Source organism: Ursus maritimus, unplaced genomic scaffold (genome assembly GCF_017311325.1).
Source record: "Ursus maritimus isolate PB19 unplaced genomic scaffold, ASM1731132v1 scaffold_12, whole genome shotgun sequence".
Taxonomy (NCBI): Eukaryota; Metazoa; Chordata; class Mammalia; order Carnivora; family Ursidae; genus Ursus; species Ursus maritimus.
In genome coordinates, this window is record NW_024423564.1 from 21,015,143 (window position 1) to 21,041,891 (window position 26,749).

The 26,749-nt window shown below is 45.0% G+C and overlaps 1 protein-coding gene and 1 long non-coding RNA gene across 2 annotated transcripts; both read right to left on the reverse strand.

The window, feature by feature from the left end:
• Window positions 1-8,944: 8,944 nt before the first annotated feature.
• Window positions 8,945-14,382, reverse strand: GPR88 (G protein-coupled receptor 88). The gene has a single exon (XM_040626987.1). The coding sequence runs from the start codon at window positions 12,034-12,036 to the stop codon at window positions 10,882-10,884; it is 1,155 nt and encodes a 384-aa protein (XP_040482921.1). The 5' UTR covers window positions 12,037-14,382; the 3' UTR covers window positions 8,945-10,881.
• A 4,778-nt stretch (window positions 14,383-19,160) lies between these two features.
• On the reverse strand, window positions 19,161-19,913 carry LOC103669329. Its single transcript, XR_570238.1, has 2 exons — window positions 19,744-19,913; window positions 19,161-19,587 (listed from the first exon to the last, which is right to left on the reverse strand). It is a non-coding gene; the product is annotated as an uncharacterized LOC103669329 (long non-coding RNA).
• Between the last annotated feature and the right edge of the window lie 6,836 nt (window positions 19,914-26,749).

A 26,749-nucleotide genomic window follows, 5' to 3' on the forward strand; every position in this document is an offset into this window, starting at 1 on the left:
TATAAACAGAGATTTTAAAACCATATTTGTAAATACGCTTGTGTCATATAAACTTGAGCTGCAGGCTCCCACCAAAAAAATGCAGTTTAAATAAGGTCCTGAAGATGAGGGTGTGCTTCGTGCCAGGTAGGTCACTTCCTGCTTTAACTGGTGATATGGACAAGGTCAAAGTTGTCAGCCGAAATGTGGTATCAGAGTAGACGAGCTGTCTCACAGAGAGAATCCTATTTCCTGGTGCGTGCGAGTGGAAAGACGATGGAGGGCCTGTGTAGTTCGGGTAGACCGATGCGATGTGTAGCTTTCTGAGCATATTGAAATAGCTGAAGTATAATTTTATATTTTAAAATATATTGTCTCATAATACAAACACCAAACATTGAAACTTGGTATACATTTTTTGGTTAACAAGGATAGGAAGAAAAAGTTTCAGAATCACTAAGGAGGCCCAAAATATTTGTGTTTAGTCAAGGAAGGCATAGGCCTAAAAAGGCCAGTCATAAAATTGGCCCCAAAGTAGGATACGTAGAAGGGGTGTGATTAGATCAGTTTAATTTTACCTTCCACCTCTTTCTCCCTATTTTAACTTTATTCTTCGCAATCAAACACACCATGTACAGTCCTGTTTTCATGTAACTGGTGGACAGAATAATGACCCCCCCCCCAAAGATGCCATGTCCTAATTCCTGGAACATGTGAATGTGTTACTTTACAAGACAAAAGGGACTTTGTGTTAAGAAAAAAGTTAAAGAATTTGAGATGAGATTATGCTGGATTATCTGGGTGGGCCCAGTCTAATTTCTGAGTCCTTAAAAAGTGCCAGGAAGGCAGAAAGATAGGTCAGAGATAGACGTAAGGATTAAACTCACCATTGATGGCTCTGAAGATGGAAGAAGGAGCCCAGGAGCCAGGGAAAGTGGCCGTCTCTGGAAGCTGAGAATGGTCCTCAGTTTACCGTCAGCAACAAAACACAGGCCTCAGTCCTACAACTGCAAGGAGCTGTATTCTGCCAACAACACAAATGAGCAGGAAATGGATTTTCCCTTACAGTCTCCAGAAAGGAACACAGCCTGCCAGCACTTGATTGTAACCTGGTGAAACCGAACTGAACTTCTGAACTACAGAACTTTAAAATAATAAACTCGAGTTATTGTAAGCCACAAAACTTCTGGTAACTTTTAGAGCGACAATAGAAAACTAATACAATGTCTTTGCTACCTTTCCCTGCGTTTGCAATATTTTTCCTACACTCTTCTAAATCCCACATTGTCAGTGAAGCAATCCTGACCCAATGATGGATCACTCCCCTCTCTGGTCTATTTGATCGGCACATGTGCTTAAGGGAGCTAGGTATTTGTTCATACCTACGTTCTAGCTCCATAATGAGATTTTGAGACAACAAAGAACAAGGATGATGTTTTAGTAACTGTGGTCCATTGCAAAAAAAGGCCACAAATCCTTTCCCTGACAGTATCTATACTTTCACAATTTGACTTTGAAGATAGTCCCATCAAAAGATGGATTCTATTAATCCACCCCCTGATCTGGATTGGTCCTCTAACTTGCTTTGGTCAGTGTACATTAGCAAATGCAGCAGAAGCACACACTTGACCCGGAGATCACCATCAGGTCTAGCCCAGTCGTGCAACCACTAGTCCAGCCAACAGTTAGCTAGTCAAATGTCAGCCCGTGTGTGGACCACGGACTATCAGCTGATGGCAGACTCAAGAGTGGGCTTGGCAGACCAGAAGAAGAACTCAAATGACTACCTCCAGTTTTCTAACCCACAGAATCATGAACCATTCAGTGATTATTGTTCTAAGTCACTGTTTGGGGGGTAGTTGGTTCAACAGAAAAAGCTAATTTATATGTAACTCAATGTTTTGCGTAGAGCTGTTGGTAAATAGTTTTGGATGGTGCCCATGATGATGAGGATAATGATGGCCATGACAACGATGACAGTAACAATGACAAAAATAATAAACAAAGTCGTATTCGCTCCTAGTAAAACAAGAAGGTAAGTGGCATCATTTCCATATTCTCATACCAGGAATTTCAGTGCTTATAAATTGAGGAGTTTCCAAATTTTTGTTCAAGTAAATTGGAAAACACCATGTCTAAAGATTTTAGGTTATATACACTACAGTCTATTATTAGTCTCCAACAAATCCAAAATAGCTCAGTACTAAGCTTTTGTACTGGCAACTTTTCATATTTCAGTCTTTCTCTCTCTCACTGTGTCAAAACATTAGAAGGAGCCAGATTGTCAGTCTGCTGTGCCAGTTCTAAACATACAAGTAGACTTTGGTTAAAATCTGCTAGGGACGTTGTCACATGCGAAACTAAACCAGAAATTTTCATCAAAGGTAGCTTTTACATGGGAGCCAACGGTAGCTCATCTCTCATCCAAACCATGTCTATCTGCTCAACTCACAAAAAAGTCTTCAAGTGTCACGCTTATAAAAGTTCTTAAGTGAAGTAAGTTACCCATAAAGCCCTGATATTTAGCCTGAGTAATTTTCAGTACAATGTACTTGTTTCAGCATAGATTCCATAAAAATGTTTGAGAACGAGGTGGGAACAAAGAGCAGACTGATAGAGAACAGCAGCTACAAGGTGAAGTCACCAAAAATGTGGCATATTCACATTCCAGTGCCCAAGGAGGGACATCCCAGGTCACCTAACCTTGCTATTCTATTCTATAGGCTGTTGTGGGTAAAGGTCTTACCCAACATATTCCTTCTGAGTAATCATGTGAAATATGATAAGCCCAGGGCTACGAAGGTTTTGTCACCTCCATGCAGAAGAAATATTATATAATCCTAGAAAGTCTATTTGAAAGGCATCTCAGATTTGATCTGATAAAACTTCCCACATAATACAGACATCCTTTCCAGAGTTAGTCCTCCACACCCTACTTGAATTCCTCAAGTGTTAGGAAAGTCACAATTTCCTGAGACAGCCCATACTATTTCAAGCACCTACAATTGGGACCGTTTTTTCTCATATTAAACTGAAATCTATCTCCCACCCACTGAGCCAAATTTTACCTCTAGAGCTGCACACCATACATGTTTTCTCCCTCCCCTGCAACTGGGTGTTGTGTTTCCAAGCCCAGGTTTGGAGTCAGCCGGACTTGAGGTCAATTGTCAGCTCTTTCCTTTGCCAGCTGGGCAACCTTGAGCAAGTCTACCTCTCAAAGAATCAGCATTTTCAAGTCTAAAACTGGAGTCACAATGCCTGCTTTATAGGGCTATTGTGAAAATCAGATAAGGTAACATGTTATAAAGTACACAGTACATTATCAGTGCATTATCAGTAAACGGAAGCTGGCATCATTACTCTGCTTGACAACTTTTCAGATATTTAAAAAGAACCTTGTTTTTCCATATGGTCTTCTCCAAGCTGAGCATCTCCTTCTTCAATCATACTTCAGAACATGGCAAGAATTATTCTTTCCCAGATCTAGATCCTGCACTTGCTTACAGCTTGAGTTTGCATTTAGTGTCTAATTTAAATGATACCTGGCTCACCCTCCCTGATACAACTGGCAGTTTGCCTATTGTCAGAAATGAGAGTAGACCTCCTCTAGTTGGTAAAACTGGACAGAAAGCAGGTCCATGGCCCGTCTGGGCGACTCCCCCATAAGTCCACCCGCCCCTTCTGATGGCACCCTGTTTCAATATCATAAGGTCTAGACTTTTGGAGAAGAATGCCTTCTTGTCCTTCTTCTGGGCTCCAAGAGAGAACATTTTTGCTGGTCTTGCTGCATCTCCTAGTCTAGCTCTTGGAGGTGGAGTGAATTACCTGGTGAAGAGGCAAAAGTCACCAGCCAAGCTTCTCAATAGAGAGGAGCTAACTTAACAACGTTATGAGCCCAAGAAATGTGATCTGTTTGGCCTTCGCTCTCCACCCGGACCAGTGAGAGCTAGTTGACCTGCTTACCTGAAGGACTAGATCAGTAAGGGGGGAGTTAGTAAGCTCATTCGGGAACTCACATTAACTTGCACCCTCCCCCCTAGCCTTTATCCTTATAGAGATGAGGTTGTCGCTCACCCTTTGCACACTCCGTGTTCTTCTTTATCACATGGTCAGCGAGTGAAGAGGGGTGCTATGTACTGGCCACCTCCAGACCCCAGTGTGTGCTGACCATAATCTGGAAACAATCCCACGCCTGAGTGCTGCTGTCTGAGGAAGCCCGGGGTGGGGGGGGTGGCAGCTGCGGCCTTCTGCCCTGCTCCACCCCCAGCAGGAGCTTACTTTCTACAATCAGCCAGAAAACCACCATGAGAGGAATAGAGACAGAAAGAGGCCTGGGAGACTGTAGTTTTTCACATTCTCCATCTGTTCACTGTCAACAAGCTAAGTCATAAGTGTCACAGAAGATCCTATTTCAGCACAATAGACTTAAAATCAATGACTTCTGGACACTGGAAATTGTTGCCGATTTTAACCTGCAAGTCAGCTGTAAGTTCTGAAAACGAGGTAAGATCCACCAAGTAGGTGGAGAGCAGCACAAACGGCAAACCAGCCACCACGTTCATCGACAAGCACGGGATAGACGTCTCAGGATGATTTCTTTTAATGCCAGATAGTCACAGCTCAGCTTCCTTTAGGGGTGACTATGTGACCTACTTCTAGCCTTTTGAGGGAGAAATCCTTTGCGGGAGCTTCTTGGAGTTTCCTCTGTTATGAAAAAGAGAGACAAGCAAGGAGAGCCTTTTCCCGTCTCTTCTGCGCTACCCTGTGATTACGGCAGCCATCTTGGAACCATAAAGCAACAACGCTGAGGCTGATGGAGTAGGATGTGAAGAACCTGCGCCCTTGAAGACATCGGGATGCTACTGAACAAATTATGAAACTACGTACCTGCAGACTTTTCATTTATGATGGTGAAATGTCATCATTGTTTAAGCCATTTTTAGCTAGGTAGTCTGTTACTTGTAGTGAAATATTCTCTCTCTCTCTTTTTTTAGAGAGAGAGAGCCTGCAGTCAGGGGAGGGGCAGAGGGAGAGAGAGAATCTCAAGCAGGCTCCACACCCAGCACAGAGCCCAATGTGGGGCTTGATCTTACGACCCTGAGATCATGACCTAAGCTGTAATCAAGAGTCAGACACTTAACCAACTGAGCCACCCACGTGCCTCATAGTTAAGATAGTCTAACTGTTACAAGAATATAGTATCTGTCACTAGGCCTCTCTTTATAACATCTTTCTTTTGCTTACACTTTTTAAATATAGTTAGGTGTGTATGTGATTGTGTGTGTGTGTGTGTGTGTGTCAGCATGTACTTTCTGGTTGTAATTATGTACAATTAAGTGTACATAGGAAAAGAAATTTTAAAAAGAGTAGATAAGTACAGTAAAATGTTATTAGTGGTAATCTTGGGGCACCTGGGTGGCTCAGTTGGTTAAGCATCTGCCTTTGGCTCAGGTCATGATCTCAGGGTCCTGGGATGGAGTCCCGCATCAGGCTCCCTGCTCAGTGAGGAGTCTGTTTCTCCTTCTTCCTCTGCCCCTCCCCCTGCTTGTGTGCTCTTTCACTCTGTCAAATAAATAAAAATCTTGAAAAAAAATTTTTTTTAAAAGAGTGGTAGTCTTTGGGAAGTGGAACAATGGATAATTTCTTCCGTTTCCATATCTTACAAATTTTAGGAAATTTCTAAAATATAGAAAAAAACTTATTTTCAAGAAGTTACACTTTCATAAGGGAAAATTTTTTAATTCAACCATGTTGACATTTCATAGAACTTTCATTTGGCGAAAAGAAGTGTATCTATTACAACATTACCATACAAACGGTATTACACAGTTTCCTACTACCTGAGAAGAGAAAAATGGGCAATGGGCCTAATTTAACCAAGAAAAGATAAAAAATTGAAACACTTTCTGTCTAATAAAAATAGCAAGGAGTTGGACTGGACAATCTCCAGGTCTACCATTCAGTGAACTGACAAAGAAAGGGAAAGACATTCCCACAGTTATTTCTCCAGGGATCCTAGCAAAAGAGCATGGCCACTGATTAGCAATGTCTAAGGATTTTAGAAATCAAAAATACACAGCTTTTCAATGCAAGGCCCTGCAAAATAAGTGTACGTGTAATTACTGATATTTGTTCAGAATATGAACAGAACTTGCATAACAGGAGTATAAATCTCCCCCAAATGACAGCACTGACAGCTTGTGATTTATACACATGGCTCATAATCCCAGACATTACTACTCTGGGATATCCTTTGGCAAGATAGGAGTTGAGAAATGCGATTTCTTCTTGGGTCTATTTCAGTAAGAGAAAAATACACATGCGAAGGAAAAAACCAGGTCTTTTTTCTTTCAAAATTACTGTCTTTAACTATAAGCATATATTAATTATCTAGTATATTTCAGGTAACCGGTTAGAAGATAAAAGTCAGTATTTGCTCTAAAAAAAAAAAAATCAAAGGAATGAAAAATAAACCAAAAAACTTAGCTAGTTTTGAAGATGACACACATTACATCGGAGATGATACAAGAGACTACAGAGTGAGAGCAAAGCAACATGGGAGTTCTGTGCAAGCAGCGCTTACGGCTGGGGGGTGGGGGCAGGGGGTGGGGGCAACGCAGGGCTTTAATGAGGAGCTAGAAACTCAGTGAACCTTCTTGGAAGGAAGGATGGGGATTGGGTAAGTGATGAGACTCAAGGACACTCCAGGAAGGTCTTCGAATGAACAGGGCTCAGACACAGAACATGGGGCACATTTAGAAGTCAATGTATGGACCAACTAGGCTACAGTGAAGGATGCAAGTAGGAGAGAAAGAGAGTGGGGAAATTAGGGAATAGTCACACCAGGGAGGAAATTTCACAGCTGACTAAAAACTTCTCATTTTATCCTATAGCACAGTGGTGACTTCCCACGCTCTGGAGTCAGACAAAAGGCTTAAACCCCAGTTTTTCTATTTAATCGCTACACGGCCTTAGGCACATGAGTTACTTTTCTTTCTTTACTTTTTCACTTCCTTCTTTTCATCTTTCTTTCTTTTTTCAACTTTCATTGTGAAAATTTGCAAAGATACACGTCAAGGCAACTGTGTAATCCGTCCCACATACACATCCACCCTTCCCACTCCCTCCTCAACAACCTGCTTACCTACCGTATTAGGCCTGATAGGATTCAGTACCTGGGAGCACCTGGTGAAGGCATTCCTGCAGGTGGGAGGAGCTAGGAAAGGCTACCTGAGGAGGACCTCTGTGAAAGCAGTATCCACTTTAGACTTGAGATACATGGGTCCCAACCTGGGTCTCATGCTCGCTCTCAAGGGCCCGCTCCCACCCTCCTCTGGCCACTCGCCTTCCCACAGGGGAAGGAGTCCCAAGGAAAGGTCCCCACCTGGAGCCTGGGCCTCTTCACAAGCCCTGGTATGGTACCTGGAACCCAGGAATTTCCTGCCTAAACGTCTTGAGGCCGCCTCTAGGACATGCTCTACCCCCTACGCGCACCACGAAATCCTGGACGTGGGCAGGTGGTTGTTGAGAGGTGGATGCAGGTCTAAGCTCTGTGGGCTGAGGTGGCTCACATTCGTGTGAGGCCCCTGAAAGTTCTAAAGGGGAGAGTAGAGGAAGAAAGAAAGGGTCCCCCCCTCTTGTTCCTACAGACCAGGAACCCCCATCCGGATTTCCATTCTCGCCCCATAACCCACACACGTGAAAAGCAGGCCTCTGAAAGTAAGCGCCATCTACAATTTTTCTCAGTGTTCTTGAATTTAAATGTAGACTGATGTCTTTTGTTAAAAAGTCAGCTCCTGGGACTGCTAAAGAGCGGGATGAGCATTGTGGGAGTGCCTGGGGGAATGGAGTGAAGTTTACACAAGAAACAATGAAGTTGACAGATACGATTGTCATCAGAAGAACGAGGATGCATTGAACCACGGGGCCAAAGCAGATGAACCTTCTCTTGCTGAGCAGATCTTTTCAAGGGCTTTCTCTATCAGAGAGTTAAAGCCTTATGGTGTTTAAAACAAAAACCACCCGTGGATGTCTTTGTATGACAGAATGGTTGTTTATGAAAAAATACTTCATTTTGGAAGGAGAGAAGTGTTATGAGGAATACCTATTACATCCTAGAATTTAGCCGCTGAAGTGCAAGGGGGGTGGGAGTGTGGGGGTGGACTGAGGGTGCTATATGTCTTACCAGGCATACACCTAAAGAAAAAAAAAAGTAGAAAAAGCAAAGTAGGGCAGCCCACAACAGCAATTAGGATATTTTATTCCTGAGTGGATAATATGTGGTTTCATTTAAATAAGAACACAATCTCCATTAACTTAATTTGTAAAAGCAGTAACTCCAACACACCAGCTATCGCCCTAGTAAGGCATTTTTAGACACATCATTGCTACTTCGAAATTAAAAGTGAATCAGTCCTGTGGAGTTAATTACCAGTAAATATAACCTAAAGTAGGTCTCCCAAATGGCACTGAGCCAGCATAAGATGGTTCTCAGTGTCAACGAGAAACACTGGAAGATACCAGGTACTTGAAAAGCTAAGTTTATATATGTGGCAAATGCTTTGGGGATCAGTGGGAGAAATCATTTGCAGCCTCCACAGTGAGAAACAAAAATAAAGGCCTGATTAAAAGAAGACCTCTTTGATAGAGATTTAGGAAAGTGTCCCCCCAGCGCCGCCCCCCTAAAGGAAAATCTTCAGCTCTCTGGTGGTGTTGCAACCTATTTCCTAATTCAATTATGTTTACAGAGAGGAAATCATACCTATTTCTTTTTAATGCTGGCATAAAACCCTATTTAATTATATAAGGTAGAAATAACTTGAGAAACAAAAAATAAAATTAAATAGAGCCAGAACAAAGAAGTGGCTCTCCTCGCTAGTGCTTTGGAATACAGTGTCCTCTGTTAGAGTGTTCTCAAGGGAATATGCAAGAAGACCAGAGACAGAAGGAAAAAAACTCAGAGAAATCGTTGTCTGAACTTTAATTAAACATTTGAATCATAATTAAATATTTGACTCAAGGAAAACGGGAATAGACGAAACCTTAGTGAGAGAGAAATGGTACGTGCACGAAGGGGAGAGATTAATAAAATGCCTGCTGATCTATTATTGGTAATGAACACATCTGTTTTGTTTTACCACAAACATGTCTTAGTTTCCTGCAACTCCCATAATTACTCAAATGCACGCAGGTTCCCACTATCCTAACTTAGGATGTGCAAGAGTGCAGCAGAGCAAGCTGTTCGTGCTCTGAACTACACAGGTAATTGAGGTTGTTTGGCCCCAGATTTGATGTAGTTAGCAGTCATAATGCTAATAGATGGTTATCTTAAATTACTTCTTTCCCTTTTTAATTTTATAAAGTGATTTCACATGATTTTGCATTTCAGCTATTTCTAAATAAATTTAGTAAACCAAAGACAAGCCTCAAATCATACATTTTAAAACAGATTCCCATTTGAACTGTTTGCTATATATAACTGAGTTTATTACACCTCCTTCAACAGACACAATATTAATGTTGAGTGTCATGGTATTATATATACGAACACAAAAAACAGTGTTGCTTTCTAATGTGTGGCTTGTCTAAACCCTAAAAGAGCACAGGCTGCTTTGCAGAGCCAAAACCCATTATTATTGATCCATCTTGACTGTGGTTCCTTTTGCAAGGTAAAGTCCCAGCTGGGAGTTTCTCATGAATTGGGTCAAGGCAAGAACCATAGGTAGCCAGGGTATCTCCGTGTCTCTTTTCAAATAATTGAAGGCCACTTCTTCTGGTGTCTGGAAGAAGTAACATGTCCTTGTCTAATGGGTATTGCTTTAGTATATACCACATGCCCAGTAAGTTCTAGCATCTAGGAGCATGCAATAGCAGCTAAGGTTAGCTATGCAGTTATGGTATTATTAGTGTTTAATTATATCATGTGCATTGAGATATTTTAAATGTTAAAGAGAAAACAGAAGGACTTATTCTCCTTAGCAACCATTATAGTACAGAATGTTCAAAGCTGCAATCACACTCATAAGGCAAGTAAACTGATTACGAAATGAAGGTAGCAACAAGTGTGCATGCTATAGAAAACATGAAACTGGTACCTAAAATAGATAACCCCCTTATTTGTTTTCAAAATTCCATTGCTGGCTCAGACCATCAATCAGCACAATGGGAAATTTTCACTTTAACACCTAAGGCCGATGTTCAGTCTTAGAAGTGCAAAAACAGGTGTAAAGTAAGAAATCTGTTTCCTCTTTTCTCACTGGCTAGGATTCTATCTCATTCGGCAATGATTTGACTTTATAAAAACCCTTTTAAGAATAAAGGGCTTGAGGTCTTAATGGCAACTCACACTGGTGTGCACATCTGTGGCTTCATTCTTCAGGTTAATACAAAGGCTAAATCATAAGAGAAGCATCATCAAAGATAAGTTACTTCCTAAAATACTTCTTAAATCTTATTTCCTTCATCAATATTATTTCCTTTGGCTTATGCACACTCGAGGCGCTTCATCTATATTATATGTAAGACGATGAAGGTGGAAACTGTAATACGTTATCAAAGCTCTTTTCCAAAACAGTGCTGAAATAAATTAACCTGTTCTTTTAAAATGTCAGAGTAGCAAGTTCTTGAAGTTTCCGGTGTTTTGACTTTAGGATTTCTCTAAAACACAGAAACAAAGGCTGAAACCAGGTGGCTGTTCAAAATGACTTCGGGGACCCCATTTAGGGAGAGACCTTGGTTCACAGGCATCCCACTGGGGTCGCAGGCGAAATCTTCGCCCCGATTTATCGGGCTCGGCCTGCAGCAGTCTTCGTTCAGACAGGGGGTACTTTACAAGGGCAGGAGGAGATGCTGACCAAGGACGTGGGAAGCCGGGATGCCTGCTTCCCTCGGGCCCTGGCCGGGTCACCAGTGCTGGCCGGCGGCGCGGGTGCCCAGCTGCGCCTGGGACACCGCGGGCACAGCCGTGGCGGCCACAGCAGCGGCCGCCGCGTCGCCGACGCCGGGCAGGACGGAGCGCACGGAGCGCCGGAACTCCTCGTTCCTCCACGTGTAGAGCAGCGGGTTGAGCGCGGACAGGGCGCAGCACAGGAGCCAGCTGGCCGCCTGCACGCCCCAGGGCACGGGCAGCGAGAAGCCGCTGGCCAGGCTCACCCACACGAGCGGCTGCGTGGCCAGCAGGAAGACGCAGCAGAGCAGCAGCACCGACAGGCCACTGAGACGCCGCTGCGCCCGGCGCGGGTGCAGCGCGGGCGGCAGGGGCTGGGCCTGCGCCGGGTGCGCCGCACCCCCCGGGCCCGGCGCGTGCGGGGCGGCCGGGAAGGCGGCGGCGGCGGCGGCGCAGCCGGGGAGCTGGTGCAGCAGGTGGAAGTTGAGGACGCTGACCCGCTTGACGCTGACGCGCACGCGGCGCACGATGCCCAGGTAGCAGTGCAGCAGCAGCGCCGTCTGCGCCAGCAGCGCCGCGGCTGCCAGCAGCGCCGGGTAGTGGACGCGCGGGGGCGCGGTGCCGGGCCGCGGCGCCCAGGGCGGGAGCAGCAGCACGAGGCCCAGGGCGAGCGCCCAGGAGAGCGCCAGCATGCCCGCCGTGTGGCGCCGCTGGTACAGCGCCTGGTAGGTGGCAGGCGCCCGGGTGATGAGCAGGTAGCGGTTCAGGGCCACCAGGCAGTGGGACAAGAGGGACACGGTGAGCCCAAGGCCTAGCAGCCCGCCCCGCAGCAGGCGGTAGCTGCCGCCGGCGCCGTCCCAGTCGGCCGGGGGCTCCGCCGAGCCGGTGGGCAGGAGCCCGAGCACCGCCTCCTGCGGCATCCAGAGGGCGCAGACGCTGAGGTCCGCGGCGCAGCCGTTCACGATGAAGGCGTTGCTGGTGGTCTGCAGCTTTCGGAAGGACGACACGAGATAGATGACCATGCCGTTGGCCAGCGTGCCCCCAATGGCCAGGCCCGAGTACAGAAGGGACACCGGGATGCGCCGGCCCGCCCACGACTCCTCTTCCTCGCAGAGCAGCAGTAGCGATCCCCCGGTGGTGGAGGAGGTGGACGTGGAGGAGGAGTTGGTCATTCTGGCCAACTCTTCACACCTCGCTTGCTAGCATCAGCTTCTCACAGCGTGGCCCATGCTGACACCCGCCTGCCGGGAGGGCAGAGACATCCCTTCAGCCCTCTGCCACAGACACAAAAGGCTGAAGCAGAATAATGGGCTGGGGGAGGGGGAGAAAGGGAGCTCGAGGAGGACGGGGGTGGCAGATGACAGGTGCCTGCCTCAGAAATGTCTCCAGTGCCAGGGGAAAGGCCTCTTTGCATTCACCAGGCACCAGGGAAGCCCAAGCCTTGGGACAGAGCAATACCAAGAGTCTTCTCTACTCCCCCCAAACACACACACACACACACACACACGCACACGCACACGCAGTTGGGAATATTGCCGGATGGAGCCCCTAGTTTCCAGGAGAAAGCAGAGATATCCCAGTTGGGGAAAATGCCAGGGGAGAGAGATTGGGGGATACCTTACTTTTGGGCTGGTCCTTAGCTGACAGTAGCAGAGGCAGGGATGCCAGGAAATACCTCCTCACAGCAGCATCTGTGGTCCCAAAATCAACAGGAGAAACTCAGCTGGGATCAGTGCCAGGAGCAAGTGATCGCTTCTCCCAAGCAGCGTCCACACACATGGTCCTAGGCAGAAATCAGCAGCTGCGGGGAGGCTTCTCAGCTGGCAGCAGGGCTGGGGAAAGTAAAGTGGCAGGCTGCAAGCCCAGAAGGGTGGGCAGGCAGGGAGCAGAAGCAGGGATGCTTGGCTGCAAAAGCAGAAGCTGAGCTCACGAGGAGAGCACCCTGTGCTCAGAAGCAAGAGTGGTGGCTGATGTGGTGAACCCACACGAAGCTCTCTCGTGCTCAGTTATACATCACCCAGGGAAAAGGCAGCCTCTCCACGCTTGGCATGAATTATTCAATAGCTTCTATCTTGTGAAAGGAAAAAAATATCTTGTTCAGAAAGTCCTGTAATTAACAAGTTTCTCTGTCTTGTCTCTTTTCTCTTTCTCTCAATCACCTTATTTTTCACCCTGCTTCATTTTTCTTTCCTTCGTTTTTTTTTCTTCTCATCCGTGTTCGAATAAAATTTAATATGCTCCTAATATATTTCATCCTAGCCTTATGCATTCTGTAGGCAAGATTTTTCTGAGGGACGAATATACTCCCAATACCCAGGACTGATCTCTTCCATCCCACACTTACAGAGAGAATTACTTTGTATTTTAAATGAAATTCATTTTTTCTTTGGTAAGATGGGACATGTGTAATTATCCACAGAAAACCCCAAGTCTCCATTTAAATCATAATTTTGATTTTATTCTCATTGCCAAACTCCTTTCTGGAGTTTGGCTTACGTTCAGGAATGAAATGGTTAGAGGGTAAAAATGAAATGGTCAGATTAAAAGCAGGTGTCGGGGAGAAAGAAAGAAATCTGAAAAATCCACAGTGTCAATGACAAAGACGGCTCTTTACTTGAGAACTTTTTATTTGGTGGTCTGTCTTAGATGGAGATCTGCAGTCAGATGTTGGAAACTTCTTTGCCGCAAGCTCTTATTTAATCATTCCGCATGGGAAACTTTCCATAAAAGCCGTCCCCCCCCCCACGCCAATAAATCAATTTTCACTGTGAAAATCATTTATTTGAAAACTGAACTCGGTATAGAATATGGTAACATGGCATAATGGAAAAAATGCTTGGTGGGGTTTCGGGACACCTGAGTTCTAAACGGAGCATCTACCTACCGGCCTTGCGATGGGTAGTTTTGTCATCTTGTCAAAAAAGAAGCTTTCACTTTCTGACTTCCAAGGCCATTTCTTTTCAAACTTCCTGTGAATCGCCGCACATAAATTTAACGTTTCTCCTCCCTAGTTCTGACACTGAAAGGAACCTACTCTGCCTAATGCGTGCTCTAGTCCTGGATCCTACAGCCTGAGTCCTTTCCTGGCTGTCCCCTGGGTAACATTTCAGAATGGAGTGCAAGACGCCCTCCCTCTGCTTTCCTCTCTCCCTTTCAAAGAACGGTAGTAGTTAATGACCGCTAACAACTCTAATGGGGTTCGAGGTAAGCCTGACTTGATAGGTTTAGCCCTTTTAGGCAGTAATTAAGTGGAATGAGTTGAGTCAGGGATTAAAGAGAAGAACCAGAGATTTGCTTTTCCGAGGACTGAAAGGTTCAGATACCAAGTTCATTGATGTTGAAGATAATTTGCCATTGTCCTTTGCCTGTGGTCATTTGTCTTTACTGAGTCTCTGAGTTCATCAAGCACAGCACGCCTGAAAGAGATTCCTCTAATTATTTAGAGTTAAAATTTGTTGTTGAAATAAAAATTTCCTCTCGGCTCAATCGTCAAGCATCTGCCTTCAGCTCAGGTCATGATCCCAGCATCCTGGGCTCAAGCCCTGCATCAGGCTCCCTGCTCAGTGGGGAGCCCGCTTCTCCCTCTCCTGCTTCCCCTGCTTGTGCTCTCTCTCTGTTAAATAAATAAATAAAATATTTTTTAAAAATTCTAAATAAATAAATACATGAATAAAAATTTCCTCTCACACCAAGGCGTTATTTAAATTCCAGGTTCCTGGGCCCAGCTGCCACCTTATATGTTGCCTGTGGGACCGAGCAAGATCCCTGCTGAGAGGCTCTCACCATGCAGTCACTCACATTTCTGTCAAGACCTTGCCTTCCGCAGCCCTGGCCTGGCAGGGGGCAGGTTTTTGTTTGTATTTGGTGTGGGTTTTGTTTTAAGCTATTGAACTTACATAAGATAGGGGGTGTGTGTGGTGGGGCGGGGGGCGGGGTTCTCTCATTCCCAGCATCAGGACAATGCCTGGCATGTAGAAGGTACTAGATAAATAATTACTGAATCCGCGAATGGATGGCTACATAAATGATTTCAGGGTTTTTTCCATGGTGAAACGGTAAGTGATTTTCATGGCCACCTCTTTCCTCCTAAGCCCGTCAGGAACTTGCCCCCTCAACCACCCTTCTGGGGCATGTCCAGTCTCTCTACCCCGAACTGGTTGCTTTCCCTTGGCTTCAAAAATGCCAGTTTCACCACAACCTAATAAAAACTTCCCCTGCACTTCATCTTCTTCTCAAGCTGCCTACACAGGCTCACTCCCGCTCCTGGCAGCAGTGTTCGGTTTCTCCCAGCCAGTGCCCACCCCACACTGCATTTGCTCTCACCCCTGAGACAGTTGCCACCTGGCTGAAGTTCTACCCGTATACAGAGTCATCTACCGGACCTTGCTATTTGGGTGCTCTGTAGACATCTCAAAACCCCAAATGTCCAAAATGGATCCCTCCTCTTCTTTCCAAACCGATTCCTCCTTCTCCTACATTCCAGTCCCAGTGACCAGCATCACCATTATCCTGATGTCTAAGTCAGAATCCTAGCTGTCATTTTGGATTCCTTCTTTTCTCTCTTCCTCCCTATATCCATCAGTCAGTCACCAAGTGTCCTCATTCTACCACAGTAATGTTTTTTTTTAAATCTGTTCACTGAGCTCTATTCTTTCTGCCATTACCTGGTATCAGACAACAAGTATCTCTTCTCTAAATTATCCCAACAAGCTCCTAACTGATGTCTACTTACCATCTTACCTCCTTCCAAACAAAGTGATCTTTCTAAGACTGAAAGACATCACAGGTGTTTCATTTTTTTTTAAAGATTTTATTTATTTATTTGAAGAGATAGTGACAGCCAGCGAGAGAGGGAACACAAGCAGGGGGAGTGGGAGAGGAAGAAGCAGGCTCATAGCGGAGGAGCCTGATGTGGGACTCGATCCCGGAATGCCAGGATCACGCCCTGAGCCGAAGGCAGATGCTTAACCACTGTGCCACCCAGGCGCCCCCTCATTTTTTTATGTTTCCCCATCCTCCACTTTAATGTACATTCTTTGAAAATAGGAGCTTTGTGTTGATTACTAGTATTGGAAGCTCCCAGAACGATGCTGGACACATAGTATACCCTTAGTCAATACTTGTTGGAAGAAATAGTGAGCAAATGTCACTATCGTGCCTCAGCCATTTCACTAAGACCCTACAGTGCTCAGGAGAGTTGTAAGCATCATCATTGCCAACGTTACTGAGGACACACCATGTGTACCTGGCATTGTTTTGAGGTTTTTTTTATCTATTGTTTCATTTGGCTTCATGTCAGGCCTACAAGGTAGCTGGGCTTACCTCTAAACTTACAGGCCAGGGCAGGAGTCCAGGTATAAGTCCACAGGCTATATGTCTGAGTATTTTAAAATTATAAATCAAGCCATCGAACTGTTAAATAATATTCTGTTCTCCTAAGTTGACAAACATACTTTCATGACCACTGGAGATCTGGGCTCAAATTTAGAATTCTCAGATTCATAGACTTTTCCCATGCTCCTGGAATGTGACCACTTGGTGAACTTGCCTCCCTTCCACAGTCCATCCCCTTCTCTCCCTGCCCTCGTATCTGTCATCGCATGCCAGAGGGACCTGGGATATAGGACACTCGCGCCTGTCCATCCAAGTCCCATCCGCACCGCAGTCACACAGCTATCCCTTGGCACCATCTCAGACCTATGATGGTACCTGGAAGGCAGAGTCAACATCAGAAGGACAAAGCTGGAGCAGAGGTCCACACAGATCATGAGAAAGTGTGTTTGTGGCCACTGGGCAGGGAATTCTGGGGTCCTTGCCAATGAACATGGTCTAGAAAGGGCATGTGAGCTCTGGGTGAACTCTGGGTCAACTTGTCCCCTTGGATCCATTTAGTAGATGAGAAAACTGAGTCACAAAAATAATTTGGTAAGTGATTTTTTTAACCAGGTAAGTTAAATAACTTGCCCAAGATCACAGAGCTAGGAAGTGGCACAACTGGGATTCAAACCCATTGCTCCATTCTCAACCCCTACACCATACTACTCCTTTGGTAAAGGTGAAATTCCATAACATCAATTAGCGGCTGTATATAAAGCTGATATAACAAGGAGAACCAAAACTATGAAGGTTCAAAAAATAAATAATTCATTTATCTCTCACAATGGTAAATGAACAATCCAGGTGGAAGGCAGATCTAGTACACCAGGTAATCCAGAAATCCAGGGATCTCCTCAGTGCTCCCCCACCCCTTAGGACAGACGTGTCCAAAGTGTGGTCCCTGACCAGCGGCATCAACATCTCTTAGAAACAGGTTAGAAAGGATTCAGACCCACTGAATCAGAATTTCTGGTGACGGGGCCCAGCGATCTGTTTTAACGAGCTCTCCGAGGGACTCCAAGGCTCGCTAAAGTTCGAGAACCGCTGCCTTAGGATGCTATCCTTGTCTGCGTGGATGACATCATTTCAGCACCGCCACATCCACATGCCAGCTGGCAGAGATGAGGAAAGAAGAAAGAGGGGCAGCCAGCTTCCTGAACTGGAAAGTTCACATAGCACTTCGGCGTGTACCCCAATCAGTGGAAACCTGAGTCACATGGCTGCTGCTTGTGGCAGGAGAAGCTGGGGCCACGCTAGCTGAGTGTTTGCGTGTCCTGCTAGAACTCCGGAAGGGAGGAGAAAGGAGAGAGCAGACAGTGGGCAGTAGAGGGAAGCCAGTTACCAGGTTCACCCCGGTTTAAACCTGCAAGTTTAAAAGAAGGCTGTTATCATTTGGGCCCTTTAAGCACGGTGCCTTGAGCATACCAGCTTTTCGAGATCCTTTGAAAATGCTTAATAGCTGTAAAAAAGAATTTCTGGCTCTGAAGTATAAAAAAGGAAAGTTTGAAACAGAAATTAATACACTATTAAAGAGTCAGCTGCACATTATCAACAATAGCCAAACCACGGAGAGAGCGCAAATGTCTACCAACTGATGAATGGAGAAGGAAGATGTGATATGTATACATATGTGATCACACACACCTATACATACATATACATACGCAATGGAATATTACTCCGCCATCAGAAAGAATGAAATCCTGCCATTTGCAATGACGTGGATGGAGCTAGAGTATTATGCTAAGCGAAATAAGTCAAAGAAAGACAAATACCATATGATTTCACTCATATGTGGAATTTAAGAAACAGAACAGATGAACATATGGGAAGGGGGAGAGGAAAGAGGGAAACAAACCATAAGAGACTCTTTTTTTAAAAGATTTTTTATTTATTTATGAGAGTGGGGGGGTCAGGGGGGAGGAGAGGGAGAAGGACAATTAGACCCTACCCAGAGCCTGACTCGGGGCCCAGTCTCACGACCCTGAGATCATGACCTGAGCCAAAATCAAGAGTCGGACCCTTAACCAACTGCACCACCCAGGTACTCCCATAAAGAGGCTCTGAAAGATAGAAAACAAACTGAAGTTTGTTGGGGGGAGGTGGACGGGGGATGGGCTAGATGGGTGATGGGGATTAAGGAGGGCACTTGTTATGCTGAGCCCTGGATGATGTATGTAAGGGATGGATCACTGACTCTACTCCTGAAACCAGTACTGCGCTGTATATGAACTAAAATTTAAATGAAAAATTTTAAAAGTAGTCAATTGCAAATCAACTCGTTATTTATAAACTACCTTAAGGTGGGATCAGGCTACATTTTCACATGTTTGATATGAAGTGTGATGGGGCCTCTTTCGGTGCTGAGGTCTGCACAGGTGTTAAAATAGCCCTGCATAAGTGCCCCCATAACCTCTTCCATTCTTACCTCTCCATCCCATCTCTCCCTCCCGGGCCCTGCTCCAGCCAGACTGTGGAGCTGCCTTCCTTGAGTGTGTCTCAGTTTCTCCTCTTGCTCCTCAGCTAGCCATGTCCATTTGTTCGGGGCAGGCCATTTCCCCGGCTGCCTCTTTGCAATCTGCCCCCACCTTTGCCTAACTAAGTCCTACTCATCTTCCAGGTCTGAGGTCAGACTTCACCTCCCGCAAGGAGTCTTTCTTGCCCCCGGTGAGGGGCTGTCCAGCCTGTGTGCCCCAAAGCTCATGCCTGTGTTGTTGCCACACCCAGGCTCCCCAGGGATTGGTTATTCCCTCTCCAAATGGTAAAGTAGTCAAGGGCAAGGCTCTCTTTTTGGTCAGAGTGCCTGACACATTGTAAATACTTAAACGTTTGTTGACTGAATAGGTCCCATGGGAACCTTGGATCTGTGGGCTCAAGATCTCAATCTCAATTACTTTCTCAAGCGATACAACCAGCAGAGTCACGCAGCAAAGCATTGTTATTACTGATCTAAAATACTTTAAAAGCTTCATGTAACCACATCCTCATGCTTTACGCCACCAAATTATTTTTAAATAGAGCTTTTGTTGATAACAACAACCGCCATAGAACCCCACCCCACCCTGACAGGATTCAGTGTGTACTTTTCCTAGTACTCAATTTCAAAACCCACCAGAACATGCTCTAGCAACCGGCTCGCATAGTTTGGAAGACCAAAGCGTGAGCAGCAGCAGTGAGAAATTGCGCCTCTCCTGGGCCTGCCCGGCTGCTGGCAGCCAAGCCGCAGGGCGGCCTCGCTCAGCCCGACACAGACCGCCGAAACCGGTTTCAAACCCGCTGTAGTTGCGCGGATCTTGTCTCTCGGTACGAACACAAGTGAGAATCATGTTGGTAGAAGCTTCTTTGGACTGTAAAAGAGGTTGTGCAAAGGAACGACAGCTTTAGGCGGCTTCACGACCCGATTCAGGAGTAATTCAGGAGTAATTCAGTAATTCAGGAGTAATGCAGGACAGCATTAACCGTCACCAGAAAGCTCCGGGGTAGAGTTTTTAGAAATTACTCACTTAAAAAATCGTGGAGCTGGGAATGACCTGTAGCTTGTTCCTTCCTGAAGCTCTTTACTGGGGTGTTCAACTTCTCTTCTGCCCTGTCGGCCTTGAGAGAGCCCCTGACCTCGCCTCAGCAACAGCGGTTCACTCCAGGGGTAGTGCGGCCTACCAGGGAGTACCGCAGAGTACGGTTCTCAGTCCGGGGCCATTTGGAAATGTCTGGAAGCAGTTCTGGTTGTCACACGTGGGGGCAGCCGGTGTTGCTCCATCTAATGGGTAGGGACTAGGGATGCTGCCAAACATTTCACAATACACGGGACAGAATCCCACAACAAAGAATTGTCCCACTCAAAATGTCAGCGATGCCCAGACTGAGAAACCCCGCCAGGGGGGTTAAGAGCTCAGGGGGAAAGCCCGAGCCTGTTTGTAGTTGCAGGCAAGTTCTATCACCTTTACGTATCTCAGTTTTCTCATTTGTAAAACGCAAATAATGTCACCAGTGTCTTTTAATGGTTAAATTTGTGCACACAGCTTCTCGAAGTGGCCCTGTGTGGTAAGTGTGTCCCACACATTAAGGACAATGGTGCTTCCCAACAGGGGGTGAGGAGTGGAGGGCGTCAAGACACGCACCCTCCCAAAGAACAAATGTGGAGGGAGTGCGGGGTGCCTTAGGAAACATAGATTTAGATAAACCAATTTTCCGCTCTGAGTCACTGCCACAGGAAGTCCCTCAGCATTTTAAGAAAACTGTGATCCTCCCCAAATTTGCATGCAAACATGTATGTGTGTATTTGTGCATTTTTCTGGAGAAGATTAATGATTTCAGCTTCTCAAAGGAGTCTGTGATCTCAAAGGGTTAAGAATCATCGATGTCATTCAATCTCCTCACTTTGCAGAAAACCGAACCTGAAGACAGTAAATGAGTTACCCCCAAATCACACAGGTAGTGACCGAGCTATGTCTCAGACCAGGCTGTCCCGTGAGACTAGTCCAGGGGTCCCCACTGAAGTGGGCTACGGGATTAACTTTATAAACACATGGTCAGATGCCATAACGAACACAAACACAACTCCTCCTTCTAGCGCTGTCAAGTTATAAAGCCCTAAATTTGTCTTTTTGGAGTGAGTTGAACTGTGGTCTTCTGGATCTGGATCAGAGCTACTCTCTGGGCCCAGGAATTTGCTTCTAGCAAGCTCCCCAGGCAATTCTCTCCTCCACTCGTACTGGAGAATCACCAAAGCAAAGGATATGGAGACCGATCATGTTAGTTTTTGAGTGTTGATTTGTAAAGTTGCCAAAACATTTCTTTTCTGAACTACATTTCCAGCTTTTCCAGGAAAACCAATTTAAACTAAAATTGCTTTGGCTTGGTCTCTGTCCAGAAGTGGCTTTTTTTCCAGTAAGGGTTTAATGTAGTTTATTTTTTTAAATGTGCTTAAAAAATATTTCTGTCTGGTAGAGATAGGAACTGGACGGAGACCATCCAGTTTCATGTTTTCAAACATTTAGAAATTATTTTAGGTAATTGAAGTGAGGAGATCAAATTACTTTAAAAGAGCACTGTGTGTGTGTGTGTGTGTGTGTGTGTGTGTGTGTGTGTTTTCTCCCATATCACTGATGGGGGAAAAAGATCATATACTCTTCCATATTTGGCCACAATCATTATCATCCTTAATTGGAGTTAAACAGGGTTGACAAGATAACAAATAAAACAAGTTAAGAAAAATCTGAGAAACTGTGTAATTTTAAAGTCTAAATTAGATTTTTTAGGAAGCAAAAAAGGCAACCAGGAGCTCCTATCCTGTTTCTACCTCATTGAGACAACCACTGGTGGTTAGAAAAACTAATATACTCTATTTTCCTCACCTCGGAAATAAGGAGATTGCTCGGGAAGCAAATTGGCACTGTCAGTTTCCATCAGCCTTTTCTCAGCATATTTCTTTATTCTATAATCCTTGAAAAACTTCCCTGGAAGCTGGACACAGCCTTCGGAGCCTCTATGAAAACAGCTGCCAAATAAGTCTTTGAAGCCTCTCATCATGGAACTTAAGAGCTAAGGACATCACCACATTTTGGGACTGCATATCCGCAAATCCACATAGATAGCCTTCCAAGACCACAGATAAACCCCAGACTCTCCGTGCTTGCCTTTTGTTGGGGTGTGGGGCAGGCGGAGACTGTCTGTGTGCTAAGCACCCTGTGAGCACCGTCTCATTTCTTCCTAACCCCCCCCCACATCTGGTGGGAAAATTAAATGTGTGCACGGATCCAGTCTGCAAAGAGGCTGCTCCAAAGGTCCAGCTTTCTTCAAGTGAAACACAGCAATAGTCTCTACTTTTGGTCATTATTGCTGGACCACATTGTTCTCCAGTGCTATTCTAGAATTCTTTGTCTTGCTATACAAGCGTAGTGCACATTTGTTTTGTCTGGCCAGCAAACCCCTTATTCATACTTTTGGTGGGGGGGGATTAGGACAACCATTGTTCAGAAAACTACTATCCTTTACCTGATTTCAAAGAGAGGTGCCCTATTCTTCTGTGAACCCTATTCCCTTAAACTGCTAGATATGGTTTATATGTCTAGAGGTGAACGTGAAAGAGTCCCTTTCCCTGGGTAAGAACTTGAAACTGAAAGCCAATGTCTCTCCAGGTGACTAAAGCTGAAGCTGCAGCATGTGGCAGCTGTCAGTGGCCATGCTATCTGCCATGCAGAGAAAGAGATAAGGGATTCCTGCCAGTTTCAAGCTCCTGGTTCCAGCTGCTCCTGAAGTCCAGCCACTTCCTAGACCTTGGGTTCTGTAAGCCTGTTGTGTCCTAAGCTAAAGTTGGGTGTCTCTCACAATCAAAAAAGACCAATCAATACATGATCATATAATTTCTTCCACTGGATTGTGAACTCCTTGCAAACATGACAAAGGCATGGAGAAGATGCCTGCTGGTCTTTGTTCCACTTCTTTTTATTCCCCCACAGTTCCTAGCACAATCCTTTGAACAAGATATTTTTTAACTGATAGACAAGAGGGTACTATTTAATCTATCATATCTCAACCTAAATGTCAATTGTGAAAGCCACCTTGAAGAATTAAAATCTTATTTATTTGTTTGTTTGTTTGTTTACAGACTCCGAGCAGGGGAGGGGCAGAGGGAGAGGGAGAGGGAGAATCTTAAGGCATGGCGCCCAATGTGGGGCTCTCTGGATCTCATGACCCTGAGACCATGACCTAAGCCAAAATCAAGTCAGGCACTTAACTGACTGAGTCACCCAGGCACCCTTAAAATCTTATTTTAAAAAGATAATGTAAATGATTTCTTCTCCCAATTTCTTTCTTTTTTTTTTTTTTTAAAGATTTTATTTATTTATTTGACCGAGAGAGAGACAGCCAGCGAGAGAGGGAACACAAGCAGGGGGAGCGGGAGAGGAAGAAGCAGGCTCATAGCTGAAGAGCCTGATGTGTGGCTCGATCCCATAACTCCGGGATCACGCCCTGAGCCGAAGGCAGGCGCTTAACCGCTGTGCCACCCAGGCGCCCCTCTTCTCCCAATTTCTTTACCCTGATATGTACCAGGGATTAGTGGAGAGGTTTTTTTTAGAAGGAAGGAAGGATGGAATGGAGGGAGGTAGAGAGGGTGGCAGGGAGGCAGGGAAGAAAGAGCTTAAAAAAACAATTTCAGGCTTAATGCTCCACTTTCTGGTTCAGCCGGTCTGGGGTAGGGCCTTGGTGGCACTATTTTTAAAACACTGCCCGGGTGATTCTAATACAGTCAGAATTAAGAATCATAGTTCCATACGAAACTCACTTTACAATTGTTTTAATGTTAAATTTACATACATCCTTTAAACACAGCCAGTCTGGATAGAAATGGACAGTCTGGAAAGTTCTATTCCATTGAAATTAAAAAGTTATTCATGTCTTAGTCAAAGTTGTGCGTTTGTGGAAAAGCAGTAAGGGTTCAGCAGGGAGCTCATTTTGTCCTCCAAACCGTCTCTTCTCTTGGTATCACGTTCGAGTTGAGAAAGCACCGAGCATGCTGGGGAGGAGAGCTGGTGGGAGCCACAATACCCGATGGCCCCACCGGTCTCTTTCTTCTCTTTCTTTGCCAGAGGAACACATTCAGGTTTTTAATTAGAAAAAAGATACCAATATTGACTCCTACATCCCCTGCTGTCTTTAACCATCTCAACACACACTCCTCTGGAAAGTCTCCTCTGACCGCACCTCCTCTTCATGTTTTATCCACACTCTCTCTCCTCCCTCGAGAACATTTCCCAATGTCATCAAGATGGATGGCCATTGTTCAGGTGTCTGTTCCTCCAGAGACTAGGAGCTTGAGTACGGAGGTTTTAACTTTATGTCTGTAGCTCCTCGGTAGCCACTCAATAAATTTGGTCGGATGAATGAATGAATGAATGAAATCGCAATCCACCGTCCACTTTCCAATCTCTGGGGGCCAGTGTGAATTACTTTCTTTGATTCCTTTCTCACTGTCTCAATTCTTTTGAGACCATCAAAGACGCCAGAGGCAGCAGCCCATTAAACTTTCTCAAATCCTTTTTGATAAAGCCTCTTCAAAGGGCTGCTCCTAGCAGGAAGCTGTCTCAAACCAGGCTTCACTCAGATTCCTACATCGAATGGCGAAGAATCGACCCAAGAAAATGAAATCTCTGTCACAGGTATCTCTGAAGCCCTCAGCGAAAATATGAAAAAGGTAGACGTCAAGTGAAATAAAAGGGTCCCATCTGTACCGATTATGAGTCAGTTACCTGGGATAGAGCGACAAAGCAGACATGAATTAAGGATGCCACAGCTTAGTGAGGGGGGAAAAACTACACTTCACCAAAACACAGCATGTGACAAAGCTTCCTGCAGAAGGTGGAAAGCGAGCTGACCACTTAAGGACTGACGATATGTGGCCAGTAAAAGTGGTACTCAGAAGCCTTAACATGTAATTCACGAGAGTGGACAGGGCCGATTTTTGCCCAGCCTGTATTTGGAACACTGGGCATGTTTGTGTAGGAAGAAGAAAACACATAACATTCCAGGTACTCAGACAGAGTCATTATTTAAGCACAGAACATGCTTTTGGGGAAAAAAAAATCTAGACATATGATCTGGTTAACAAAATTCAGGTTAGCCGATTTGAGGGTTTTAAATCTTTTATTAATCTCTGATTTTTTTTTACAAGAATCACATTAACCTCTTAAAATAGAAGTAATATATCGAGTAAAAGCCACAATATGTGCTTTCAACAAAATATGTTACGAAGTAGAATTCCAATTATAACATAGTCAGGTATGTGAATGCATAGTGCTTAAGCCCATTGAAACCGAAAGAACGATACAACTTGGAAAAGAATTGCCCGGGGTTTATTATTAGGACAATGTTAAAATTCACCTCAAGAATCCCTTAACAACGGCAACCTGTTTATTAGCAACCTGTTGCGCATTGTTGTGTGAGCACAGAAAGAGCAGTCTTTTCTGGAGCGTGCCACAAATGTGCGGGGACGGGTTGCTGTGGGAACCTCAACTCTGAACTTTCTGCCTTTTGGCCACGAATCCTTTCAACACTACATTAAGATAATTTTTTTTTTTTTTTTGCAATTTTAAGAATTTGGTTTTCTTACCTCAGGTCCCAGGGTATGAATTCTTGGACTTTTTTAGATTCTTCGGGCTAGCTGAGAATCAGCAAGAGAGTACTACTTTCTATATGTCTCAAAGGCTTCTTGCCCCCAAAACATGGTCTATTTTTGAAGCAATAGCATGTTTAACCACACTTTTTCTGGGCCTAACAATGTGTACACTGACCTGAAGCTTTAACGTGCTGAGAACTGTCTTGCTTGAGATGTCTGTGGTTATTTTATTTTGATGGGCCCTTCCATACCCATCAGCTTGGCTTTGCTGTTAAGGCCGCGTTCAAATCTGGGCGCGACCACTTGCTGGCTGTACGACCTTGGGCAAGTCACTCACTTCTCCAAGTCTGCCTTCTTCACCTAAAACCTCTCAGTGCTACCCAGTGAGATAACTTACGGATTTACTTATAGATTTATGGCATCTAGTGCATTGTCTGGCTTACATTAATCACTCAAAAAATGTGTTGTTAACATTCCCCCAAGGTGGGGGTGCCTGGGTGGCTCAGTCGATTAAGTGTCTGCCTTCGGCTCAGGTCATGATCTCAGGGTCCTGGGATTGAGCCCCTAGTCATGTTGTCAGGCTCCCTGCTCAGCGGGGAGCCTGCTTCTCCCTCTCCCTCTCCCTCTGCCCCTCCCCCTCACTCGTGTGCGCAGGTGTGCACATACTCTCTCACTCAAATAAAAAAAAAACTTAAAAAAAAACAACCACCCATCCCCCCACGGCTTCACTGCTTCTGTAGGTCTGCAGATGCCAATCTGGAAATGTAACTGGGATTATTTGAGCTGACAAAATGTTTGGCTCATAGGTCTTTTCTCTAGAATATTCTTGGGAATTTTGACTTGTACAACACCTGCCCAGGGTAGCTCAGCCTGGGATCAGGTGAAATGGGAAGCCTGAGGGCATCTGGAACTTCCTCTGCACAAGCAGCCCTGTTGCCTTGTTGAAAGTGTTTTAAACTTTGTGTTTCTGGGGTTTTTTTATTTTTTAAAAATCCAAGCTTTTTTTTTAATTTACTCTGAATTTATCTTTGATTATTCTAGCCCATCCTTTTCAATTTTCAGTTCTTAAATGCTTTATTTTTTCACTGTCTCATTCTTTAGATTTGCTGTTTATCTCATTTTAAGCAGTTTAGCAATTTATATCAAAATTTCTCATTTTAATTTCTATTTTTATGGTCTTAAGTGTAACTTTTTAAAGCCTCAATGTTGTCTTTATTTATTTATTTTTGTTTATTTATTTGACAGAGAGAGAGAGAGAGAGGGAGGGAGAGCACAATCAGGGAGAGCAGTAGGCAGAGGGATAAGCAGGCCCTTCCCCCGCCCCGAGCTGGGAGGCCAATGCGAGGCTTGATCCCAGGACCCCGAGACCATGACCTGAGCCGAAGGCAGATGCT

Bases quoted from the DNA above. Each gene is read 5' to 3' on its own strand.
- GPR88 (XM_040626987.1), bottom strand. From the start codon at position 12,036: ATGACCAACTCCTCCTCCACGTCCACCTCCTCCACCACCGGGGGATCG.